Source organism: Panthera tigris, chromosome A1 (genome assembly GCF_018350195.1).
Source record: "Panthera tigris isolate Pti1 chromosome A1, P.tigris_Pti1_mat1.1, whole genome shotgun sequence".
NCBI lineage: Eukaryota > Metazoa > Chordata > Mammalia > Carnivora > Felidae > Panthera > Panthera tigris.
The window spans coordinates 114,812,457-114,837,071 of record NC_056660.1 but is presented as its reverse complement, the minus strand read 5'-3'; the positions used below and the strand labels follow the sequence as shown (position 1 = coordinate 114,837,071).

The 24,615-nt window shown below is 44.5% G+C and overlaps 1 protein-coding gene across 12 annotated transcripts in view; it reads left to right on the top strand.

The window, feature by feature from the left end:
• SIL1 (SIL1 nucleotide exchange factor) overlaps positions 1–24,615 on the top strand; it is a 288,393-nt gene that overhangs the window by 110,075 nt on the left and 153,703 nt on the right. For 5 of the 12 annotated variants that reach the window (XM_042984965.1, XM_042984974.1, XM_042984941.1 and 2 more), the window contains exons 2-3: positions 11,519–11,633; positions 18,160–18,295. In XM_042984965.1, the coding sequence (XP_042840899.1) occupies positions 11,559–11,633; positions 18,160–18,295 (211 nt within the window). In that variant the 5' untranslated portion in view covers positions 11,519–11,558. Of the gene's footprint in view, positions 1–11,518; positions 11,715–12,214; positions 12,335–18,159; positions 18,296–22,339; positions 22,415–24,615 lie in introns of those variants that run through there. The other 7 variants (XM_042984949.1, XM_042985017.1, XM_042984997.1 and 4 more) reach the window with 6 other exon arrangements.

The following is a 24,615-nucleotide window of genomic DNA, read 5'->3' as shown; positions in this document are numbered from 1 at the left end:
TGTATCTGTGTTCATGTTAGCATCACTATCCATAGTTCACCTATTTAGACATTTTTTTCACCTGTTTTAATGACAACACTGTTTTCCATTGTGCTAGTCCAGATGACCCCTTTTGAGATTGTTGATTTGTTCAATCAGCAGATATTTTTGAGTGCCAGGCACAATGCTGGGTGGTGAGGATACAGCAGTGGGTTAAGTGGACAATTGTCCCTACCCTTATGGAGCTCTCAGTCTGGTGGGTTCTAGTTGTTACAGGCCTGTGAAATGGAATTTCATTGACCATGTTACAGCCTTGGAGAAGATGACAAGGTTGTGTAGTCCCTAGCCCTGGCTCCTATCGCTGCGTTCTAAAAAGCAAGCAAGGTCTTGGCAGGACAGTGGCAGTTCTGCTTGTTAACTGGGCTCTCAGTGAAGCCCAGGATGGGGAGCCCTGGGACCATGGCAGAGTTGACTCTGAAATGGGACTGCTGCAGCAGGGAAGACTGCTGTTTCCTAGGCAATACTCTGCTTAATATTTTTAGTGCGTGGTCACGGCAGAACTAAATGTGGTTTCTGATCCCAAATTGGTAATAAATGTAGACATATTTAGAGTCAGAAACAATGCATTTAAAATCCTCTGCTCCTTAATGGTCTTGCCAAGTGCTGAGTTTAGGTTTCTTTGTTTCTTGGCTACCTACCCAGCCTCCCACCATCTCTTGGAGAAGGCGCCCGGATTTTCTTTGGGTGTTAGGTGGGATTGTGAAAGCCGTGAGTTATGGCTCCCTGAGCTGTGTTGAGAGGCATCAGATTTTTGTGTTTCTGCCCACATATGTAAATGTGTACATTTAAAAATTCATCCTCCTTTCAAGTTTTTAAGGATCTGGGATTATAAATAGTCTTGGACTCTCAGGCGTGTTAAAAATAAAATATGATGTTTCAGTTGCTGATTTACCTGGAAGACATAGTCAGTGCCAATGTGATAGTAGCGAGTTCTGTGTTTGGTGACCTGTCCTTATGGTGCGCTCATTGTTTCTGTAAGTTAATGCTGTTTTCTTGGGGCTCCTGATTTAGTTTAAGGAGGAACCTAATTGTTGCTCATTTCATCCGTTAAAAGTTGTAATTTGTGTCTCAAGTTGCCTAGAGCGGTATTTATTTTCTCATGGTATATTTCTTCAGTTGGCTTTCTTTTTGATAATTGTGCTGTCTCAAATTCTGTTGTGGAAAGCCATGTTATCCACTAATTGTGAACGGGACGTCAGCTCCCTTGAGGGCAGCAGTGGTATCTTTTGTATGTTCTGTTCTGAAGTATGGTGCTCAGGGGACTGAGGCTAATGGTAAAATATCTTTGTGTGGTACCTGTTTCTAGAGTGTGAATGCTGGATGCTTGAAATCCAAAGTGCCAGAGTGCCTAGCACAGAATAAGGGTTGGTGTTCTTAGTGATTTGCACATAGTCCATTTGGAGCTATGGACTGGAAGTCATATCTTCCTTCCTATCATAGTTTCACTAAGAGGCTCTGATCTCCTCTGGAAGCTTGGAGACAGCAGGAAAAGATGAACTCTGATTCTGCCCCAGCCCCTGGTTGTGTGTGGATGAATGTGTGAAAGTCTTTGGAAGCAGGCTATCGAGAAAGCCCATTGTGCCTACTATCAGGAGATCCATTCATTATTTTAAAGGAGAGGGAAGAAGGAGGCCCTGGTCCCTTATTCCCTGGATGCCAGCTGACCCTGTCTAGAGTGATACACAAAGTCTAGGTCTCTTGAATTTGTCCTGGCTATTCCTGCCTTCCCTGTTCCCCTTTTAGAGGTATTGGAGTTTGAAGACAGGCCTGAGATACCAGGAAGCTGGATTCTGAAGTGGCCATTCTCAGTCAGCTCTTCACTGGGCACTGATGCGGAGCCAGCCAGCATTGCTGAGGTTTGAGTGGAAATGCCTCTGTAGCCACCTAGAGTGTAGTGCAGGTGTGTAGGCAGGCCTGTGGCTCAGGGAAACTGGGTTCCAAGGAAAGACTTGATTGTCAGAGCACAAGACAATTCTATAAGGGAATAAAGCCCTTACTGCTTTTGTATATCCTGTCCTTTATTCAAAATTTTCTCTCACAGTAGTTGTTAATGAGAGCTACAACCTTCTTGAGTCCTCACTTTGTTCAGGTACTGTACTATATGCTTCATAACATCTCACTTAACACCAAGAACCATCCTGCAAAGTAAAGTAGTTACTATCAAGTCCATTTGTAGATGAAGGAATTGAAACCTGGAGAGGTTAAGCAGCTTGTCTAGAGTCCCACAACTAGGTGAGGTGACCTGGCTTGACATTCGGAGCCCACATTCTTTTCATTACACTGGAGTGGAGATGGAGTAGAGTACACCTTCTAGTAACCTTGGCTGTTATCAGACATAGGCTGGTCACTTTAAGGACATTAGGCAGGATCAGAGAACAAGTAGAAGAAGTAGGTCTCCTTGCCCACTCTCTGTTGGGAGCTTGTAATCTAGGGCCGAGGGGGAAGTAAACTGACCGGGTCTGGGGTATTTCTCTAATTCACCTTGTCACTTACTGGTGTGCTTAGGAAAACCACATTCACCTTTTTGGCTTCATTTTCTTTTGCCATGTAGAGGTAATCCTGTCCTAAATGTTTTTGGGATGGGGAGTGAAGATGTCAGGATCACAGACTATTTGGAAATAAGCTTGGATATCATCTTGGCCAATATAGTTACTCCTCCCCTCTGCTTCATTCTCACCAGACAGTTGGGTATATATGAGGGGAGTGTTTGGGGGTTGGAGAAGAAAGATACTTTCACTTCTTGTATAGCTGAGAAGTCTGCATGATGGGAGGTTAAGAGGTGAAGACACACAGGATGCCAGGGACCTGGCTGCAGTCTTAGTCAAGGATGTTCTTCTTCTTGAATATCTGTGCCTCCTGTGTGAGCTGGGCTGTGCCAAGGACATTCACCAATCAAAACATATGTGTGTGAAAACATATGTGTGTGTATGTGTGTGTGTGTGTGTAGTGTAAAAACTTGGGACATGGTAGAGGTGGGTCTCTCCACAAGAGGGCCCCAGTAGGCTCATTTAAAAATTTTTCTCCTGACACAGAATGTGTGCCTTTGTATCCATTCACACTGTTGAAGAATAAGTAAAATGAGTCCAGTTTCTGTGGCTGATTCATAGATGACTGGAAAGGCAGCGTGGTCTATGGAAAGAGGATGGATTCTGGGCCAGATTGGCTTTGAATCCTGACTACCACTCTGGCTGCATGAACTTGGGCAAAATACTTAACCTCTCTGAATTTCAGTCCCCTCCTGGGCAGAATGAGAACCTTGTCAAATGGTTGTTGCGAAGAGTAAATGAGCTTAGAACTTTGCTTGGAGCATAGCAAGTACTCTATAAATGTTGACTATAATTGCTCTTAGACAAAATTTATTTTCCTGTGGGTAGTCCAGATACTTATTTGAATCCTAGGGGATTTGGTGTCATTGGGGTATTTCTCTCCATCCTGTATTACAAAGTGCAAGAACTAAAACTTCTGAGCAGTTTGGGGCATGGGAGAGCTCAGAGAATGTGGAGTTGTGTCTGGTGGGAGTTTGTTCTTAAAGACTTTGCCTCCCTGCTCCCTCCTTCTGCTGGTGTGACTGTGCCTATCTCTATCCTGAAGACATGTGTGTTGGAGGGGGTAGCTCTACACAATCATAGAAAACCATTGTATGGCATTAGAGGATCCATCTTTAGGACCTGACCACTGGAGCCAATTCTTTGTCTTCATTAAGAGACTCAAGTGATAATATTGAAAAAATTGGATTTAGAGAAGTGGCCCCAAATCTCCAAACTTCAATGGACCCACTCAAGCTTTCAAAGCAGTCTACCTTTGTGCCTCTATTTCTTGTCTCATGTACCCTCTTTTGAAGGGCCCTCTGGTGGCCTCATTGCCAAACCCAGTGGATCTTCTCATCCACATTCTTTTTTATTTAAAAATTTTTTTTTGCAGCAGGGGCAGGAAAGACAGAAAATTTCAAGCAGGCTTTATGCATAATGTGGAGCCCAATGTGAGGTTTGATCCCACAACCCTGGGATCATGATCTGAGCCAAAATCCAGAGACGGACGATCAACCTGCTAAGCCACTCAGGTGCCCCTCTCATCCTTATTCTGACCGATCTCTTGACATCATTGCCTGGAACTTGATTTTCTCAGGATTCTCTCCTCTGTTGACCTTTGTGATTCTGCACCATTGTTCCTTGTTTGATTGCCTTGCTTGCTTTTTTCTTTTCCTATATTCCAGCCATGACTTGAAGATTATTCTTGCTCTTTCTTTCTCTCTGGATTTCTCCCTAAGACAGGGAGTCTATTCTTGTTGCTTTGCTTATTGCCTCTGTGCTGATGGCACCAACATTCTTACCCTGCCCTAACCTTCTCTGCCTGTTTGTATTCAATAGGTGTGAAGTTACCAGAGATTTCGTGGATCCACTGAAAAGCTCCATGCCAGAAGGCATTGAACTGTGGTTATTAATGTAGCTATCAAGTGCCCTCACTGTTGTTTAGATCTTTAGCAGTCCAAATGGAGATTGGGTCTTAAAATGCTTTTCTAGCATTTAGTTTTTTGATAGCCTTGTTTGAGTAAGGATAGGTCTAGAGAGGGCCGAGCTGGGCTCCCATTTGCTTTGTCCCTTTTGCTTTTGCTCTCTTTCTGCTTGTCTTTTGATTTCTTTTAGCTGGAGCCACTGTCTTTTGTCTCTGAGATTGCAGTTTTTTGCTATATGCTTAGCCACCTTCTTAAAGATCTGTTTCCTTGCCTACTAAGGTAGGGATGGGAGTTGGTATGTCTCTCACCTTTTGGAGTGCAGAGTATCAGGAATGCCCCCTTCCTATTTCTTCCCATGTTGTCCTCCTCCCAGGGCTCTAGTCCCCACTGGGCTCATGGAATTCTTGGCTCTATGTGCTCTCAGGTGGGGCCAGCACTGTCCTTGTATTGCTACTGGAAAAACCTCTCTTGGGCTCTCTTTTGAAGGCATGTGCATGAGTGGATTTTGGCTTTGTAGCTGTCTGTTCAGGCAGAGGCTTAGGTTTCTTGTGAACTTTCTACCTCCAGCAGCCTCCTCGAGTTAATTTCCTTCTTGAGTCTGTTGAGAGCAGTCTGTATTTGCTCAGCCCTAGGCATGACCTCAATATTTGGGACAGATACTGTCCCCACTACAAATGGTCAGTGGGTAAGGATGTTCCATGTCCAGCCTCCCAGCCAGTAATGGACTTAGTTATGGGATTAGAAGCCGCATTTCTTTTGTTGTTCATAGGCTCTTTGGATTTAGTTGCTGTTTTCCTCCTGACTTGCTGTGTAGATTATGGCTTAGGGGGAAAGAGACTGTTTGCCTGACTATTCCAAATTTATTTCTTTTGTCCTTTAAATTTTTCTTTAAAAATCCATTTCTTTTCCTAAGCGTTTGCACATTGTTTTCTCTTGTCAGGACTGTCCTTCCAGTGTCCTCTTTGCGTTGTTTCTTCAGCTTTGTATTTACTCAGATTAGGCGGTGAGTTTGTTTGTGTAGAGGTGAGTGACTGTGTATGTGTATATGAGTTTGTGCAGCCCATAAATAGTAATGAATGTGTGTCTGTAGGAAGAGCTCATCCTCTAACCTTCAGTCTGTAAAGCAGAAGGTTGTTTTGACAGGTGTTCCTGCAGTTGGCAGTTCTACATGATGGTGGCCTGGCTCTCTGGACACAAGTATGCTGGGAAAAGCATTGAGTGCGCTGGGTCTGCCTTGGGGCTCAGCAGAAAACTGGCTTTCATCTCTCCTTTTTCAGCTGGGGGTGGGTGCTCTTCCAACATCTGTTTCCTTCACCTCTTGGGCGAAGATAGCCAAAAAAAAAAAAAAAAAAAAGGCTTTGGTCCTAAAGTTTGAGATATAGGGCCAGCTAAAGAATGTGTAGATTCTGTAAGCGGCAGTGCTCTGGAGAGTTGTACCAGGGTGCCTGGACTGGCTCTGATTGCCTGTGTGTCCAAGGGCAGGTCATCATCCCTACTCTAATGATAAGTAGGTGCCAGGTGTTTTTCCAGGTGTTAAGCATTTTCCATATTTTTATTTAATCCTCTCTAACACTCTTTGAAGTAGGAGCTCTTACAATGCCATTTTACAGATAAAGAAACTGAGGTCTGGTAAGTTGTATTCAAGATCACACAGCTAGGAATAGACAGAGCTAAGAAATGGCCTTCGATCATTCTGAATCTAAATTCATGTACTAGACTTTATATCCATGTTTTTATCTTTTTGCTTCAATTTCCTTCTTTTAAGATAGAAGTAGGAATTCTTGCCCTTTCACTTTTCTAGATTTGGAGAAACAAACACATGGACACAAACTGTAGGTTAAGAATGTGAGCATTTTATGAGGTGGAATTCAAAGTGCCCTCAGGCAGTTTGCTGACGTGACTCTGCCTGCCCAGGACACTTGTGACCTTTTCCTATTCTCACTCTTCTCTGGCCCTGAGACTGGAGAGCAGCCACTGTCCGTGGGGTCTGCCACCCATCTAAGAAGCTTTCAGAGATCCAGCACTCCCACTTCTCCTTTGGCTTCTTGCCATCCTCATCACATTTTTTTGTTTTCCTGCCTTGAGAGAAGATAGAAGTTACGGGAGGATGTCTTTTTTACCCAGGGCCTAGTCCTCTCCCCCAGTCCTATCTGAATTGAGTAGAGGACATGAGGCCCCAAGAGAGGCAAGGTCTAGAAAGTCGAAGGGCCTCCTCCTACCCATGCCCCAAGCATCTGCTCTGGGCTGCAGTAAGCTGATAATACAGATTGCTGGAGCATCTACCCTCAATTTAAGTAAAGGTACAGCCTACAGATGGCCAGTTTTGATGGAAAAAAATGGACATTTCATTTTTAGTCCTTATTATCTTCTTGTCCCAAAGCCCAAGGATACTTAAGGAAAGAGTAACTGCTGAAACACTGAAATGTGTTTCCCTTTCCCGGACTGAATGATGGTGTTTGAAGTCAGAAGAAGACCGTAATGTGAAGACCTTGGTCTGTCTTCCAGTGAGAGCCAAGAATGACAGGAAGGTTTATTTTGCAAGGTGTACAGGGGCAGGTGATGAGGCAAATCCAGTGTTAGGGGTGGTAAGTAGGGTTTGGGAAGGGCACTAACATCAGCCCAAGTGTGCCAACTGTGCCTCAAAGGTATGCCATGACTTTGGCTTTACTTACGTTATTGTCTGAGGTTTTCTTTAGCTGCTGCTGCTGCCCAGATACTTGCTTGTGATGTGGGATGTCAGCTGTCCTGGTAAAACACAGCTGTGTGCCACCTCTCTTTAGTCTGTTTCCACACTCCCCCACCCTCACCTTCAGCCTAAAGCCCAGAAAACTGCGTATTTTCTACTTGTTACTTGTTGAGTAAGGACCAAGACCAGGTGACGTGGCTGCAGGCCAGACTGCTTAGCAGGACACAGGATACCATCACTCATGCTTGTGTGTGCCTGTATGTTGCAGAATTTGCACTTGCTCTTAGGGTACCCCTGCAAAGCCTGGAAAACTGTGACATATCTTTTTCCCAGCCTCACTCCTCCTGTCTCTCCTCAGGCACCTCCTCCCTGCAACATGTTCTGTCTCTTGGTGTTTCATGGAGAAATATATGGAGGCAGTAAATAGGTCAGGTGTGCAGTCCATGTGGAATTACTGGGGGGAGACGAAGGATCCATTTGTGAATCGATGTCTCATCCTTAGTATTGGCATAAAATGCTTTTGAGGGCATTAGTGTGTGTGCAGGAGATGGAGGCGGCTGGGAACCTTGTGGGAGCTGCCATTTCTCTCACCACCTCCCTTGCCCCCTCCCCACGCATTCCACTTCCCACTTCGGGGTTGGGGGGGTGGTGGGGAAGCTGCTGTTTGTGTATCAGCTGCCCTCGACCTCTTTTTCTTCAGTCTCTTCTGGATTTCCTGCTCATTTGTCTTCTTTGCCCTTGACTAATTCATTCTCATTTATCTCTTCCTCCTCATCTTTTTCCACAGCATCAATTCCAGTGTTTATCCCTGGCTGTGAGAAGGGAGTATTGAAGTGTGTGTGTGTACATCCATGTACACTTGAACACTATTCATGCAGGGAAAGGAAATCTGTGACTTTGGGGATAATCTTTGTTTTCTCTTACGGTTTATTTCCTGATAATGCACCCTGCTTCCATTCTGTATTTTCCTTTCCCCCAAAGGCTGAGGATTAAGAAAGGTATGGGGCATTATAGGAAGCTCCAGGGCTGTGTTTTCTTGGGACCCATCTCCCTGGGCCTTTCCAGCCCTTTCATTCCTGATGTGGAAGTCTCTGCTTGCTCCTTGTGCATGCTCACCAAGCCTGGCCACTGCCCCCTCCCCTGCCACGCACACTCAGGTATGGTCAGGCACCTGTCCAGAACCTAATGCTGTGTTGTGAACTCACTCCCAGTCTTTCCGTATGATTGGTGCCCCAGGGAAACAGGTTGCTGGGGAAAGCTCATGTGGGACTCAGCCGCTCCATTTTATCGACGAAAAAAGAGGGGAGAAGCTGGCAGAAAGCAAAGGCTTTTGCTGCTGGGTGAGTGTAGCAGCTATTTTTAGTGCCCAAGCCTTTGCTTTTCCATTTGGCTATGCTTTTTTAGCACAGTGCCGGTCCAGCAGGGCTGTTTTCCTTTATGGTTCCAGATGTCCTTAGGGAAAGTTTCCGTCTGCCTCTGAGAAGGTGTGGGCTGGGCAAGTGGGTAATAACTTCTGACAGTGGGTTCAGGTAGGACTTTGGGTCCCACTACAGTCATGTTAAAGGACCAATTTCTTGAGGTGGAGCATGTACTGGGGCAGGAATAGGAACGAGAAAAGGTAAGCACCATAATCTTCAGAGATATTCCCCTATAACTGATACAGTTAAGCTTTTTTTGAATACATGGCCTAATGAGATATATTAGGGCTGAGTGATCAACATTCAAACCTTTTATAAGGGCTTGAAGTAATGCTGACATGTTTTGACTTTTTTTTTTTTTTTTTTTTTGAGACAGAGAAAGACAGAGCATGAGCAGGGGAGGGGCAGAGAGAGAGGGAGACATAGAATCTGAAGCAGGCTCCAGGCTCTGAGCTGTCAGCACAGAGCCCGACCCGGGGCTCAAACTCAAGGAGTGTGAGATCATGACCTGAGCCGAAGTCGGACGCTTGACCGACTGAGCCACCCAGGCGCCCCTGTTCTGACTTTTTCTAAGGCTTCTTAAAATTTTTAGCTTGTTTTATTTCTCTTTCTGCCTTTCTTTCCTAGGTCATTTGCCAATTTTTTTTTTTTAAAGTACACGCGTTTCTCTTTAAGATTTCATTTAAATTCCCATTAGTTAACCTACAGTGTAATAATGAGTTTCAGGTATACTATATAGTGGTTCAACAATTTGGATTAAGTTCTCTTGACTGCCACTCTAGTTTACTGACCAAAATTGTTGTACCAAGAAACTCTGTACCCATTAAGTAGTAACTCCCCTGGTAATCTATAATCTACTTTCTGTCTCTGTGAGTTTGCTATTCAAGAAAATTCATTTAAATTTTTATTTTTTAACGTTTATTTATTTTTGAGACAGAGAGAGACAGAGCATGAACGGGGGAGGGGCAGAGAGAGAGGGAGACACAGAATCGGAAGCAGGCTCCAGGCTCTGAGCCATCAGCCCAGAGCCTGACGCGGGGCTCGAACTCACAGACCGCGAGATCGTGACCTGAGCTGAAGTTGGACGCTTAACCGACTGAGCCACCCAGGCACCCCAAGAAAATTCATTTAAATAGAATCATACAATATCTGTTCTTTTGTGTCTTGCTTATTGCACTTGGCATAATGTTTTCAAGGCTCATTCATGTTGAAGCATGTATCAGAATTGCATTCTTTTTATGGCTGAATAATATTCCATTGTATGTATACACAACACTTTAAAAATATCCATTGATCTGTTGATGGATATTGGGGTTGTTTCCACCTTTTGGCTATTGTGAATAATGCTGCTGGGAACATTTGCATGGAAGTATCTGTTTGAATCACTATTTTCAGAACTGTTGGGTAGAATAAATACCTAGGGGTAGAATTTATGGATCTTAAGGTAATTCTGTGTTTTGCTTTTGAGGAACTGCTAAACTGTGTCTCACAGCAGCTGTACCATTTTGCATTACCACCACTAATGTATGAGGTGTTCCAGTTTGTCTACATCCTTGCTAATATTTGTTATTTTCTTTTAAAAAAATTATAGCCGTCGTTGTTTATGTATCTGGTTATTAAACCCTATCAGTGAGAGAGGTGATTTGCAAATATTTTCTCCCATTTTGTTGGCTGTCCTTTCAATCTCTTCATAAGGTCCTTTGAGGCACAAAAGTTTTCACATATTGATGGAGTTTAATTTAGTTATTTTTTTTTTAAATCACCCGTTGTCTTGGTGTCATTTTTGAGACACTACTACCAAATACAAGGTTATGAAGATTTCCTCTATATTTTCTTGTAAAAGTTTAGCTTTTAAATTTAGGTCTTAGATACATTTTGAGTTAAGTTTTGTACATGACAAAAGGGTAGATTCCATCTCATTTTCTGCATGTGGCTATTCAGTTGTCCCAGAATAGTTTGTTGAAGAGACTATTTTTTCCCCATTGAATGGTATTGGCACCCTGTTGAAAATCATTTGAGTACACATGATTATTTCTGGGTCCTCAGTTCTATTCCAATGGTCTTTACATCTGTCCTAATGCCAGTACCACACTGTTTTGATTACTATTGCTTTGTAATAAGTTTTGAATTCAGGAAGTATGAGTCTTCCAACTTGGTTCTTTTTTTCTTACATCTTTGGGTCTACTTTGGGTCCCTTGAAATTCCTTATGTATTTAAAGAAGGGTTTCTCCATTTTTGTAACAGCCTTGGTATTTTGATAGGGATTGCGTTGAATCTGCATATTGCTTTGGGTAATATTGTCATCTTAACAATATTAAGTCTCTAATCCATGAACATGGAATATTCTTTTATCCTTTTGTTTTGATTTTAACAGCTACTAGGGCCTGTACTTTGGATAGTTGGGCCATTTGAAAAGTTTTGTGTAAGACTTCATGGCTTGGGAATATGGAACTTTGCTGGTTGATGGGATACTGATGGCATCTGTTTTCAGGTATAATAGTGAGCATGGTTTAGAAGTGAACGGTTATGATGACTTATGAGGATTTGGACTCATGTCTCTTGATACACAAATCAATTGGTTAGTTTATTTCTCTCCTTATCATAGCCAATACCACCCTGTACAACCTGACAATAAGTTGATAGTGAGGAAGGAAGGGACCCCAACCGTTGTATCTCACGTGAGAGTCTTGCTTGGCTCTCTGCTTCCAACCAAGGCATATCTGGTCATGAGTGGCTGGACTCCTTATGGTAGCTGGAAGCTTCCTTTAGATCTTCTCCTGTGGTAGAAGGAAGACCTTTGATATATCTGTGCAGGAAATGTCTGATATCCATTGAACACATGACATCATTGGAATCACATTGCTGGGGGATCAGGCACCAGCTTCCTGTTTACCTTCTGTCTTCTTTGTTTACATTCCTCAGGTCTCTAACTGTGCCTCCCCAGGGCCTGCCCCCTTCTAGGATGGCTCTTCTGGGAATGCTGCTCGGGCTGCTGATGGCTTCCTGCTTCACCTTCTGCCTCAGTCATCAGAACCCGGTAAATTTCTTAACACAAATAGAAGAATCCCTGTAGGCTCCAAGAAAGCCTCCATGCCACCAAGGCTTTTGTGGGAATAGGGTGAGCTTTTATTTTTCTTACAGGAATGTGGTTAGCACTGGGTCAAGGAGTATGTGTACTCTCCTCCCCACCCCACTGAGTCCTCTGGCCTCTGTTTAAAGCTCATAGCATAGGGGCACCTGGGTGTCTCAGTTGGTTAAGTGTCCGACTCCTGGTTTTGGCTGAGATCATGATCCCCGTATCATTAATTTGAGCTCTGTGTCTGGCTCTGTGCTGACAGCGTGGAGCCTGCTTGGGATTCTCTCTGTTCCCCTTTGTCTCTGCCCCTCACCCACTCTCATGCTCATGCACACTTTGTCTCAAAAGAAAGGAAGGAAGGAAGCTAGCTCATGGCATAGTTTCCCTTTGGAGAAAATAGGATGATGATATGGTAATACTGATAATGTTGATGAGGTTATCATGTACCAATTATTTTAGTAAGTGCTTTATATGTATTCTCATTTAATCCCTCCAAAACCCCTAAGAAGTGAACAACTACAGTTATTATCCCTCATTTTCAGAAGGAGACTGAGGCTCAGAGACATTAAGTAACTTGGCCAGAATCATTCAGCCAGTTTGTGGCAGAGTTGGGAAGATCAGGATTCTCCCCAGGAGCTGGTTGCCTGTGTGGTGAGCACTAAGTAAGACTCAGCTTGTTCTTCTACTCCTGTCTTCCTTGTGCTTTTTCCATCTGTCTCTGTCTCTCCATTCTCTTTTCCTCTGTCCTTTTTCTTCCTCTTCTTTTTAAGCCTCTCTTCATTAACGTAGACCTCACTGCTTAGGCTTTCTGTCACTGTCACAGGCAGGAGTAGAATGACCAAGAAAGCCCTGAGCTTGGCCTGGCTGCAGCATGCTAAGACTCCTGGCCCCATTTGCCTGGCTGGCCCCAGCAATAAGCTGCCCTTCACCAGCTCCCAGTGCTTCCTCTTTGCTTTCCCCTGAGAAGCCTTGACTGTCAGCTTTCTGACAGTTTCCCCTTCCCCTGGCCACCTTCCTCAACCCCAGGGTCTCCTGCTAAATGTTGGGTAAGTGTTGAAGGCTTTGGAGCAGGAGGGCCTTGAAGTACAAATGACAATTGTGATGAATTTAATAGCAATCCAGCTCAGCTGAGGTTTACCTCTGGCTCATGGCAAGCTTCCACCTTCTCTCTGAAGTCATTTGTTTTTTCTCTGCCTTTCTGCTCACTTTGTGGAGCAGAAGAGGAAGTACAGTTAGGAGTCACGAATCCTTTTGAGCTTTTAATGTTCTCTAAGATCATACTGGTGCTAGTTTTTTTTGGCCTTTTCCTCAAGGATAATGAGGATGAGATTCCATTGGCCCCTGAGGGTGGGACTGGCCACAGCCTGAGTTAGGGGCTGTCTTTGTCATAGCCTAGACCAGAAAAGCACCCAAGTGTCTGGAGGGATCAGGGCTGTGTACTCCCCTCCCTCTCCGCCCCCACTCAACCTGCAGCTCATGAGGATCCGGTGCTTCCCATGATGAGCTTTAGCAGATGCACAATTAACAAAAACGTGCTGATGAATTTGCTTAAGGACTGTGTGTTAGTAAGTCCCTTTTGGATAATAGTCCAACCAAATAGATGAGCTTTCAGAGCCATAATTATTCTGGCCCATTTATATTAGCTCTATTGAGTCTAGTCTCAGAAAAATGTTAATACTGACTTTCATCAACAGAAGCTACTTTTATCCTTATGTCTGTTCCTAAGCTGTATCCATTTGTCATAATCTTTCATCATGTGCTAAGCACAAGTAGGAGTTGAAGCATCTTTTCTCTCATACCGTAAAAATTGCTGCCCTGTTGGCATTTAAAATCCAAATTATGCAGTCAGCCCACCTTCACAACAGTGAAAATGGGTGGTGGGATAGCTGGGAGTGTTTATGATCCTTTATTCAGAGCCTTGAGTCCAGGCAAGAGGTCCTGGTGGCCTGGAATTGTCCTCTCCAAAGGCATTTGTACAGGTTAATGGCTACCCAGGAAAGATTGTGTGTATCAGGGTACGATCTTCTGCTGTGATACCTCCCTGAGATGCCACAACTTAGCAGCAGTGTGGATACTGAAGGGATGGGGTTGTGTAGTATACTGGCCTTCAAAAAGTAGTGAGTATGAAGGAGGTAGTGGAATCCAGTGGAAGGAGCACAGACCATTGGTAAGTGGCACCCCCTACTTTGGCAATTTGGCCATTTCTGAGCTTTGTTTTCTCATCCGTAAAATAGGGTTGATACTTCCCTCTTAAGATTTTAATGTAGATTATGCATGATTTGTATGTATATATAAAAATATATATGAAGCACCTAGCTTTGGGACTGGCAGAGTATGGTCAATAAATGTCAGCTGTTATTTTCAGTAAAAGGGTGTCTGCTTTTATGATTTAATATAGGGCTTTGTCAGTCAGGGTCCTAGCCCAAAATATTGCCATGGCAGTCTGTCTCTGTCACAGCGTCTGTCAGCTTACCATTAGAGATTCATTCATTCTCCTGGATCTTGAAGGCTTTGGTCTTTAGGAATCTCTTACTCAGATACAAGTGCAAGGAAGTGAGACATGGTAAGCTGTTGTCAGCTAACACCTTAGCTGGAATTTCTTGCCAGTCAGTTGAGAGGAGATTGGTATTTGGAGTGATGGTGGCAGGGAAAAGAGTGCTGAGGTTTCAGTATGGAAGGGAGCCCTGAGAAGCCAGCTGAGAGGGCACCAGAACATGGGGGGTTTACTTGTTGACCAAGGGCTGGCTGGCTTCTCTCACCCGTTGGTCTTTATCTGCTGTTGACAGCCCTTCCCGGGCAGAGAGAGGCTAGTCTTGCTTGTCCTTTCTCTGGGACTGTGGTTTGTTACTTGGACCGTGAAAGCCTTCCCTTTCCCCTGAGGGGGTGGGGGTGGTGGGGGTGTGTGCTGGTAGATGTGCTAAGGTGATCTCAGTGTGCCCTTCCCCCCTGCCCCTTCATTCCCTCAGTATGCAGGGCATAGCCATTAGGACACATAACTAAGAACAGAAACACAGAACTGAGTCAAAATTCATGCATGGGCTTTGGAGACAGGCAGGCCTGGACTTAAATTTTTGTCTGCTTTTCTCAGCAGTGTGATTTTTGCTCAGGCCCGATACCTGTCCTCATCTATAAAATGGGAATAAAATTTGTGCTCCACAGATGAAACTTGGGTGAGTTGTGAGGCATGGAAGGCACTTTAGCCCAGAGCTACAAATGGTAGTTGCTGTTACCATTACAGTCTCATCCCCATGATGCTGCTTTTCCTCAAAACCTTTCTTGGAATGCCCCTTTTGAACTGACTCCCTCAGTGCTTGTCAGATGTGATTTGGGCAAACAGTGCAAAGTTGCTCAGAGTTAGATTTGGTGAATAGGGTGAGCTGATCACAGGAGCACCAATTTTTTATCACCCCTACTAAAAACAGATTTGTACTATAAAATAATGGCAGATTGTGTGTATCTGTGTATGTGTGTGTGTCGCTTAAAATCTGGTTCAAAGGTGACACCAACCGGAAGGTCAGAAAACATTTTCAGCAATGGTGGGATTACTGTGAAAGTATTTAGCCTCCCTAGAGCCTGAGGCATGTGGCTCAGTGGTTCATCGGTCTCCATCTTGAATTTATTAATGTTGAAAGAAATGTGGAAAAAGAGAATGAACACTCCCCCAGCCTAGTGTTTGAAGGGTTTTCTGCCATGTTTTCATTATTCCCATTCCTATTGCCTCTTACTGCTTCTCTTAGTGACAAGGATTTCGTTGCTTGCTTACAGCTATACCTGCCAGCAGTTACCTGACTAATAGACAAAAGCAAGAGTTGCAATTTAAAGCTTAGAGAGGTTTAGTTTGGCCCTCTTAGTGTTCTAAAATACAAAAATTTTATGTAAAAATCATCTGTTTTTCTGTTTTCTCTTTTTCATGGCAGTGGTGGACCAGCTGAGTAGCAGCTGTGTTCCTTAGTCAAGGCAGGAGGGCTCCAGTTTTCACAGCCCCCCAACAACCTGTTGTTTTACTGCTGGCCCTACCTGGCCCCTGGAGGCATTTGACCCCCATACTTCTGAGGTAAATTCTATTAATATTCTCCTAGTCCCATGGTCTAGTGTGTGGTGCTTATGGCAGAGGCTGGCCAGCATGACTCGGCCCTGGATTAAATGGGTTTTGAGTATTTGTAGACAAGGTATTCTTTGTTCTGCAATGTGGGGCTAGTGCCTGGGTTCTAGTAGACGTGGCTACTTTGGGCTTTCCTCAGTCCAAGGCCTCCAGAAGACATACCTGCCTATGGGACAGGGTCATTTCTTCATTCCTTTGTTCTTGGATTACAAACTTAGTCCTTTGCTGGGCATTGGGGTACATTGGTGAAAGAGACTCACATAGAGCCTGCTCTTAGGAAATCTGGCTTTAGGCCAGTGTCTCTTGCCACTCTGTCTTTCCTTTAGTTTCCCAAGCATGTCTCCTCTTCTCCTAGCTTTCTTTTGAGCTCAGATCTGTGCAAGCTTCAAGTTGAAGGTAGGAGGCATTTGACAGCCAGGCTGCACAGGTGAGACCACAACCAAAACCTGACCTGCCTGAATAATGTCACAGTGTGTAGTCACTGTTGGATGTCATAGTACAGACTCATCCAACCTGGAACCTGTGATGGTCTTTACATGTAGTAAGAGTAATCGCTACCATGTATCTGGGGTCTAGTGGTTTACAAGATAGTTCCTCATCTAATGTATGAGTTAGATGTCATTAGTATTTCTGCTTTACAAATGTGGAAATAGGCTTAGAAAATTAAGTAACTTTCTGGGAGTCATAATAAACTGGGATTCAAACTTCAGATTATCTGATGTGGAGCTTAAGTTCTTAACTACTATTGCTGTAGTCTTGGCCTCTCATTACTTGGGATATGATTTGAGGGCCTCTTCTTGTCCAAGATCTCTTCCTTACTGGTCTTTAACAAGATTTGAAATCCTGTCATCTGAATTTCATGCCTTTATTTCTTGTTAAAATGTTAAAAACCCTTGGAGGGGCATTACATTGTTATCATGAATACTTTAACACCTTGCCCTTCCCTCTGACAGCTAATTAAAGATCAGACCCTGGGGGACAAGATAGGTGGGGATGCATATCTGGAGCTGGGGTGTTGCTTGCAAGAGATGCATTACTGCCTCTCATGCAAGGTTAGTATTATTGGGAAGCCAAAATGAGATGTGTGTCAAGTTCCTAGAACAGGTTTGAGTTCATAGGAATTCACGAAATGTGCTCACTGTTAGTAGGGGAAGACTTGGGAGGTGGGAAGGTTGAAATAACTTCCTGGTGTACTAGTGTGGGTTCCTTCTTGCTATGCCAGAGCTCTAGAACCCTCTGGTTCTATTTTCCAGAGGCCTTACTGCTTTTATGCAAGTAAGGTTTAAAAATTGGACACGAAGAATTGGAGGCCGGGAAGGAGCAAAATGAATAATACTTTGTATTTATCTTGCATCTCTGTCTCCTGAGCTCACCATGCTCCACAGACACCATCTCATTAATCCTCCATGCTCTCCAGGGGGTGGAAGGAAACAGGTTTTAGGAAGAGGTTTTCAGCTGTGGCTTCTTTCTCCCTCAGCCCCACCAAACTCCCAGCTTCCCACTTGCAGCCATTTCACCATGGATTGTTATGTCCCAAGTGGTCATTTATGCCCTGTAGGCACCCTGGGGAATTGCCAGGCTCTTATTGTGTCCTGCTGGACTGCATAGGAATCAGTTGGGCCTCAGCTGGCATCTTTTGTATGTCTGGGGTGGCTATTTGAGGATTTATTCTCCCATTGATATGTGTTTTTTCATATATATATACACATTTGTATATGTATATATATATATACATATATGTATATTTAATGTTTATTTTGAGAGAGAGCACATGTGTGCGCAGGGGAAAGGCAGAGAGAGAGAGAGAGAGGTGAGAGAGAGCATGAGTAGGGGAGGAGCAGAGAGTGAGAGAGAGCATGAGTAGGGGAGGAGCAGAGAGAGAGCGAGGGAGAGAGCAAATCACAGGCAAGCTCTGTACTGTCAGCACAGAAGTCGACATGGGATTCTATCTCATGAACCATGAGATCATGACCTGAGTCGAAATTAAGAGTCGGATGCTCAACCGACTAAGCCACCCAGGTACCCTAATGTATCTTTTTTATTTGTAAGAGCAATAGGTAGGAGTTTTAAACATCATACAGTATAGTAGCATAGAAAATAAAAAGTAGAAGTCTCTTATTGTCTCCTTTGCCAACCCTTCTTCCCAGTATGTTCCCTTAACCTCCTTGAGATAGTATTGAACTTTGTGGAGTTTTTCCTTAGGTATGTACAAACGTGCTATGTATGTATAACACATGCTGTGTTCATTTAACTGTATCACTGTGGTCCAAACAAGGCTAGAGAGGGGAGGAGTATGGAGGAGAAGAGTATACAACCCAGGCCATGTTCTCTATGCCTCGTGCCTAGTTCTGGTGGGTCACGCCCTGTGTTTTCTTTTCTCTGAAGGAGTTTGCGCTCCCGAGCCCAGAAAAGAGCAGCACCAAAGAAGCAGAGAGAAAGGAAACCACAGCGGAAGAGGAGCTGGACTCTGAGGTCCTGGAGGTGTTTCACCCAACCCATGAGTGGCAGGCCCTTCGGCCAGGTACCAAGCCCAGCTCCATGTGAAACACATTCTGGATTCTAAGTGCATATGTCCTTCGTGCCCACAGGGCTGCTTTGAAGGAGCAGAGGCTCTGGCCCACTGGAGGGGAACAGTATGGTCCTTCGGGGTGATGGCTGTTGCTGCAGGGCTCAGGGACTTTCATTTTCCAGCAGAACAGAGATTGCGGCATGTGAGTGCCGTGAAAGGAAGGCAGGTGGTGGGTGGCCGAGCTTTCTGAGCAAGTGATTGAAAACTTTCTTTCCTTGCACTCTTCTCAAACACAGGAGAGGCAGTGACATGTGCCTCACTCTGCAAATGCTATTTTAGGCTCTGCTGCTCGGCTCAATGCTGCTGAAATATTGTTCACAGGAGAATACTGAGCACCGATGAGGGGCAGGAGTATTCTGTTGTTAAAGGAACTTGTGCTAAGAAACAGGGGCTGGTCCTGGCCTGGTTTTTAAATGGGGCATCCTCAGAAGGAACAACTTTCTAGCCCTTTTAAGAACCTGGAACCATTGCTTAGAAAGTAACCAGCATTTGTGGAGTGTTTACTATATTCAGGTATTGAGTTAGGTGCTTCATGTGCATAATCCTGTTCAGTCTTCACAGTAGTAACTGTGATGATCTTCATTGTCTTATGAAAACATTGGCTCATTGACCTAACTCATTGAGCTAACTTGTCCTATGCCATTGACCAAAGAGAGCCTAGACCCACCTTCTTACCCCTTGTCCTTCTAGTCCCAGCCATTCTTGACGGTAACCACACTATGATGCCACTTGAGTCTGTTCTCAAGAGTAGGCTTTTGTACTTTTCACTGTGACAAGGTGGATGGCAAGCCCTGGCAGCTGCCACAGTGGAGTTTCATCAGTCCATGCAAATATTCATCACCATGTCCTCACTGCCCCCATTGCTGCTGTGCTGGCAGGGGCAGCATTTACTGTGCCAGCCAACTTTGTGGTAGCACTGTTACTCCTACTGGGCTTGCATAAGGGTAGTTGGTGCCATTGAAGAGTGATAAAACACCAAGGAAGTGAAGTAGGAAGTAATGGCATAGGGGGTAGAAGGAGGTTTTAGGAATAGAGGTATTGGGTTGAACAGATGTAACCTCTGACTGTCCTCCCCTACCTTCATTGAGAACTGAGCCCGCTGGGCCTTGAGGACCAAAACAAGAAGACTCAATGGGTTCGGGTGTGGAACATATGGACTGTTTCTACTGGTTTTATGAGGTTAAAAGTGCTCGAATCACTTCTAATCAGGCAAGTGCCTAGAGCAGATGGAATTCAATGTCCTGCGGCCCCCAGTCCTACCTTATCTGTTCCTGTGGCACCCTCCAAGGCCCTCATCCACATTGCAAAACAAGCATGAAAGTTCTGACCTGGAGACCTTGCCCAGCCGTCTGGCAGTGGGGTTGCTGTATTAATGCTTAAATAGAAGAGCCTCTGTCTCTAGCCTTGGGGAGGGAGAGCCAGAGCATTTGTGACAAGGGCAGGCAGAGGGCTCTGAACGCCTCCTGGAGAATTAGAATGGAACACATTATTTTTACAGTTAACTTGATACCCCATTACATTTAACTTGATACCCCATTGACATCACCCTCTACCTTCTAGTTTCTCAAGACCCTCTTGTAAAATCTGCACCAAATTTCCTTGAGCCTGCTCCAAAGGCTGGTATGTTGTAGTTGAGCACAACACTCAGACCCCACATCTCAGTGGGCAAACAGGTCTGGTTCTAGTCATGCCTGCCCCATCCCAAGAGTATTTTTGCCTATCCTGACCATCAAAGCAAGAGGAGTGAGGGAAGGTTAGGTGAGAAGTTTATTCTGGCCTGAGTGTGTGATGTGAGGTGATTCAGAGTGTGGCAGTATGGAGTCAGACCAATGGAGGTAGAGACTTTGTTGGGCCCCAGTCCAGGATTGAGGTGTTCTGTCTGTATGTTGCAAAGGTTTTGTATGTGTGTCTATTGGCAGGATACTGACCTCTCAGTGGTCTCTGTGGATAGCTGGCACTTGGCTTTAGTCAGAGTGTAATATTTAATTCACCACATTCTGAATGCTGCCTGGGAATTTCCACCACAGCTACCTGAAGGAATGTTAAAAGGAATGTAGCCAATTCTGGGAACTTGTTTGATGGGTAGATGAATGGGAAGGTAGTATAATTTAGCAGTTAGGAGAACAGACTTTAGATTCAGCCAGTCCTGGGTTCAAATCCTAGCTTTGCTATTTAGGGGATCTTGGGCGAGTCACAGAATCCTTCTCCCCTTCAGTTTCCCCTTTGGTGACATGGGGGAAATGGCTTGCTCTGCCTGTTGTGAGGATTCTTGACATGAAGATATCACCCAGTATAGTTAGTTCTGATTTTAGATGGTAAATTTGTGCTACCCCTTCAACTTGGTTGTGGAATTGGATGCCAGTAAGGGTGCTTGAGTATGTAGGCTTCCTGTCCTCTCTGGTCTTTGATGGGGGAAGAGAACTTAAGGTGAGAAGAGAGACTTCTATGGTCCTGAAATGCTCTCCCTCTCTCCTTATACAGAGATTTTTGATGAGGGAGCGGAAAGGGTTAGCACAGCTTTTCCTGCCTGAAATTCAAGGAGTGGCCCGGGAAGATGATGGAGTATCTTTTGGGGACTTTGAAGAAAATGGCTAGTTTCTGTTGACATTACCCCCAGTTCAGTAACTTCTTACCCCTCAGGTCTCTGAAGGGAGGACCTCAGCTCTGTGGTCCTCAGGCCTCTACGGAGGGCATACTGGGATACGTGGTCTGGGCTCATATGAAGGTAGATTCCAGGTTGCCTCCTGTGGCCTGGTACACCAGGAGACCTACCCATGACTTCATGGGCCTTCCCACCAGGTCAGGTGGGTATTGGGCCCCCCATCCATGGAGCCCTAGAGTAACTGCAGGTCACCCTCCAGAAGTCTGCCTGCCTCTGTTACTACTGTCAGCATCCTCACTGTGAGCCGCTTGTTCCTGGAAGTGATTTTCCTGTCTCTCTCTCTCTCTGTCTTCTGGTTTATTTTGGGATCTGTCTCACCTTATGGAGGCACAGCAAGCATTTGAGTGTGGATTCAGCATCAGCTGTTCAGAAGCAAGCAGAGGAAAGCTGTTAGCTGGCAGGTCCTATGGGTTCTGGGCAGGCAATTCAGAAATTTGTCCTGGGGCTGAGGACCCCTGAGTACCCCTGTGTACTTCTTATCACAGAAAGCTGGCCACAGCCAAGTGTGGTGGAGTCTGCTCCCTGGCCATTTCTGAGATCCTACTTTGTGCCAGGCACTATATTCGTAGCCAGAGATACACATAATAATTCACATTTACTGAGTGTTGATTGTGCCAGACATTCTTTGAGGGCAGGTGTTAAAACTACCCTCATTTTTATAGACAAAACTGAGTCTCAGAAGTGACTTAGTCAAGGTGTACCTGGGTGGCTTAGTTGATTAAGCGTCTGACTTTGGCTCAGGTCCTGGTCTTATAGTTTGTGGGTTTGAGCCCTGTGTTGGACTCTTCACTGACAGTGTAGAGCCTGCTTGGGATTCTCTCTCTACCCTTCTCTATCTTCCCCTCCCCCACTCATGCTTTCTCTCTCTCTCTCTCTCTCTCTCTCTAATATAAATAAAAATAATAAAATAATAAAAAAAAAGAAGTGACTTAGTCAAACGACCAGTAAGTGGTAGAGTCAGAATTCAAAACTAGCTTTGTCTGGCCCTAAGCCTGAGCTCCTTACCCCTGTGCCATACTGTCTATCTGAATAGCTAATGAAACATGACCCCTACCTTCTAGTAGCTTACAGTCTCACAGAGAATACAGAGACAGAAAAGGGCACTAGAGTATTTGGGATGTCCTGGTACAAGTGTCCTGTGTAGGCTGAGGGCACAAAGGAGGGTAAGGGGAGGCTAGGGCCTTCTCTGTATCCCTGAGATTAGAGTGGAACAGTGGTCAAATTTTATGATGTTAAATCTCCAACCCCATGAAGTTCTCTTTTTGAGCTTTGTGTTCTTTGTCAGATTGGTTAGAATCTTTGCACTTAAGTTTCCTCATCTGTCTGCTTCCCAGAGATGGAGTGAGACTAAAACTAGATCAACATGTGTAAAACGTTACACCCAGGACCTGGCACATAGGAAATACTCAGTAAGTAACTATAGTTGTCATTAAAAAACAAACAAACAAACAAACAAACAACATTTGCTGCCTTTCTTTCCTTGGGAACCTGAAGGAGAAGTGGAGGTGACAAGGCAGGCTGAGCAAAGGGCTCCCTTGTCCTCCCTATGAGCCAGTGCTGCTTTGTTGGCCTCATGTGGGCTCAGGGAAGCTCAAACTGGGGGCTCACTATTGACCCGAGCTGACTTCTAGGATGAGGCTGTTAGAACCTCAGAAATATTGGCATCAGCACAAAGAGCCCTCTTAATGGGAGCATGCAGAAAGCCTGTGCAGGAACACATTCATGTGAGGGGGTTAAAAAAAAAAAAAAAATCCAAATCATCAACAACTGATGAGAGCAATCCAAGAATTATAGAGCACCAGCCATCTGGTCAGATCATTTCAGATCTGCACGAGCAATAGGAGGGAATTGAATTTTAAAAACCTCATTTATAGTAGACCAACTACTCTGTTTCAAGTATTTAAGAGAGGAGTCTGATTTCCTGCAGGCCCTGGACATCTGTCTGAAGGAGCACCTGACTCTGGTCTGGGTGATTCTGTAGGGTTGTCTCTGTGAGGCCTTTGGCCCATTGCAGCTTGGAAAGGACTGTGTGATCCTTTAGTCCTCAGACACCAGCTGCACGTCCCAACATTTCAAGTCCATTCTGACACCCATTTACCTGGAATTAATGTTAGGTCTCATAAGTTAAAGGTCTCAGTGCCATTGCATCTACTTCCAGTGCTAGTTGCCAGTTCCAGGCCACCCGTCTTTGTGACTGACCAGCTATAAATTGGAAATTCCCATAACCACCACCTCAGGTTTGATAATTTGCTAGAACTACTCATAGCTCAGGAACTTGGGAAGACACTTAGGTTTACTGGCTTTTTAATTTATCTTTATTTTTTAAAATTTACATCCAAATTAGTTAGCATATAGTGAAACAATGATTTCAGGAGTAGATTCTTTAATGCCCCTTACCCATTTAGTCCATCCCCCATCCCACAACCCCTCTAGTAACCCTCTGTTTGTTCTCCATATTTATGAGCCTCTTCTGTTTTGTCCCCCTTCTTATTTTTATATGGTTTTTGTTTCCCTTCCCTATGTTCATCTGTTTTGTCTCTTAAAGTCCTCATATGAGTGAAGTCATATGATTTTTGTCTTCCTCTGATTTCACTTAGCATAATACCCTCCAGTTCCATCCATGTAGTTGCAAATGGCAAGATTTCATTCTTTTTGATTGCTGAGTAGTAGTCCATTGTATATATGTACCACATCTTCTTTATCCATTCATCCTTCGATGGACATTTGGGCTCTTTCCATGCTTTGGCCATTGTGGATAGTGCTGCTATAAACATGGGGGTGCATGTGTCCCTTCGAAACAGCACACCTGTATCCCGTGGATAAATGCCTAGTAGTGCAATTGCTGTGTCATAGGGGCGTTCTATTTTTAGTTTTTTGAGGAATTTCCATACTGTTTTCCAGAGTGGCTGCACTAGCTTGCATTCCCAAGGTTTACTGGCTTTTTAAAAAAAGATACAACTCAGGAACAGCCAAATGGAAGGGATGCATAGGGCAAGGTAAGGTTTTGGGGGGGGATGGCACAGAGCCTCTGTGCTATCTGTGAGCGTATTACCCTCCCAGAACTTGTACGTGTTCACCAGACTGGAAGCTCTCTGACACCGTTTTTTAGAGGCTTTTATGGGGGCTGAGTTTCCTATACATGATTGATTAAGTCATTGGCCATTGGTGGTTGAACTCAGTCTCCAACCCTCCCTCCTCTCCCTGGAGGTTAGTAGATGCGGCTAAAAGTTTCAATTCTTTAATCATGACTTGGTCTTTCTGGTGACCAGCCTCCATCCTAAAGTTACCCAAAACTGCTTTCTCCTCTCCCTGCAACCCCCAATCCCAAGAGTCATCTCATTAGCATAAATTCAGGAATAACAAAACATAATCCTGTCACTCAGTAAATTACAAGCATTTTAGGAGCTCTTTGTCAGGAACCAGGGATATATATATATTTTTTACTATCCCACAACTTGAGGTGAGACTCAAGGGCAAAGCTGCCAGCTTCTGCCACCCCTCTCACCAGCTCTGGCTGGGAGGCACGTGACCCTCTCTTCCTCCCCTAGTGTGGAGAGATTTTCCTTATGGGTCATTTCATCTACTAGGGCGGTCCACAAGCATATGACTT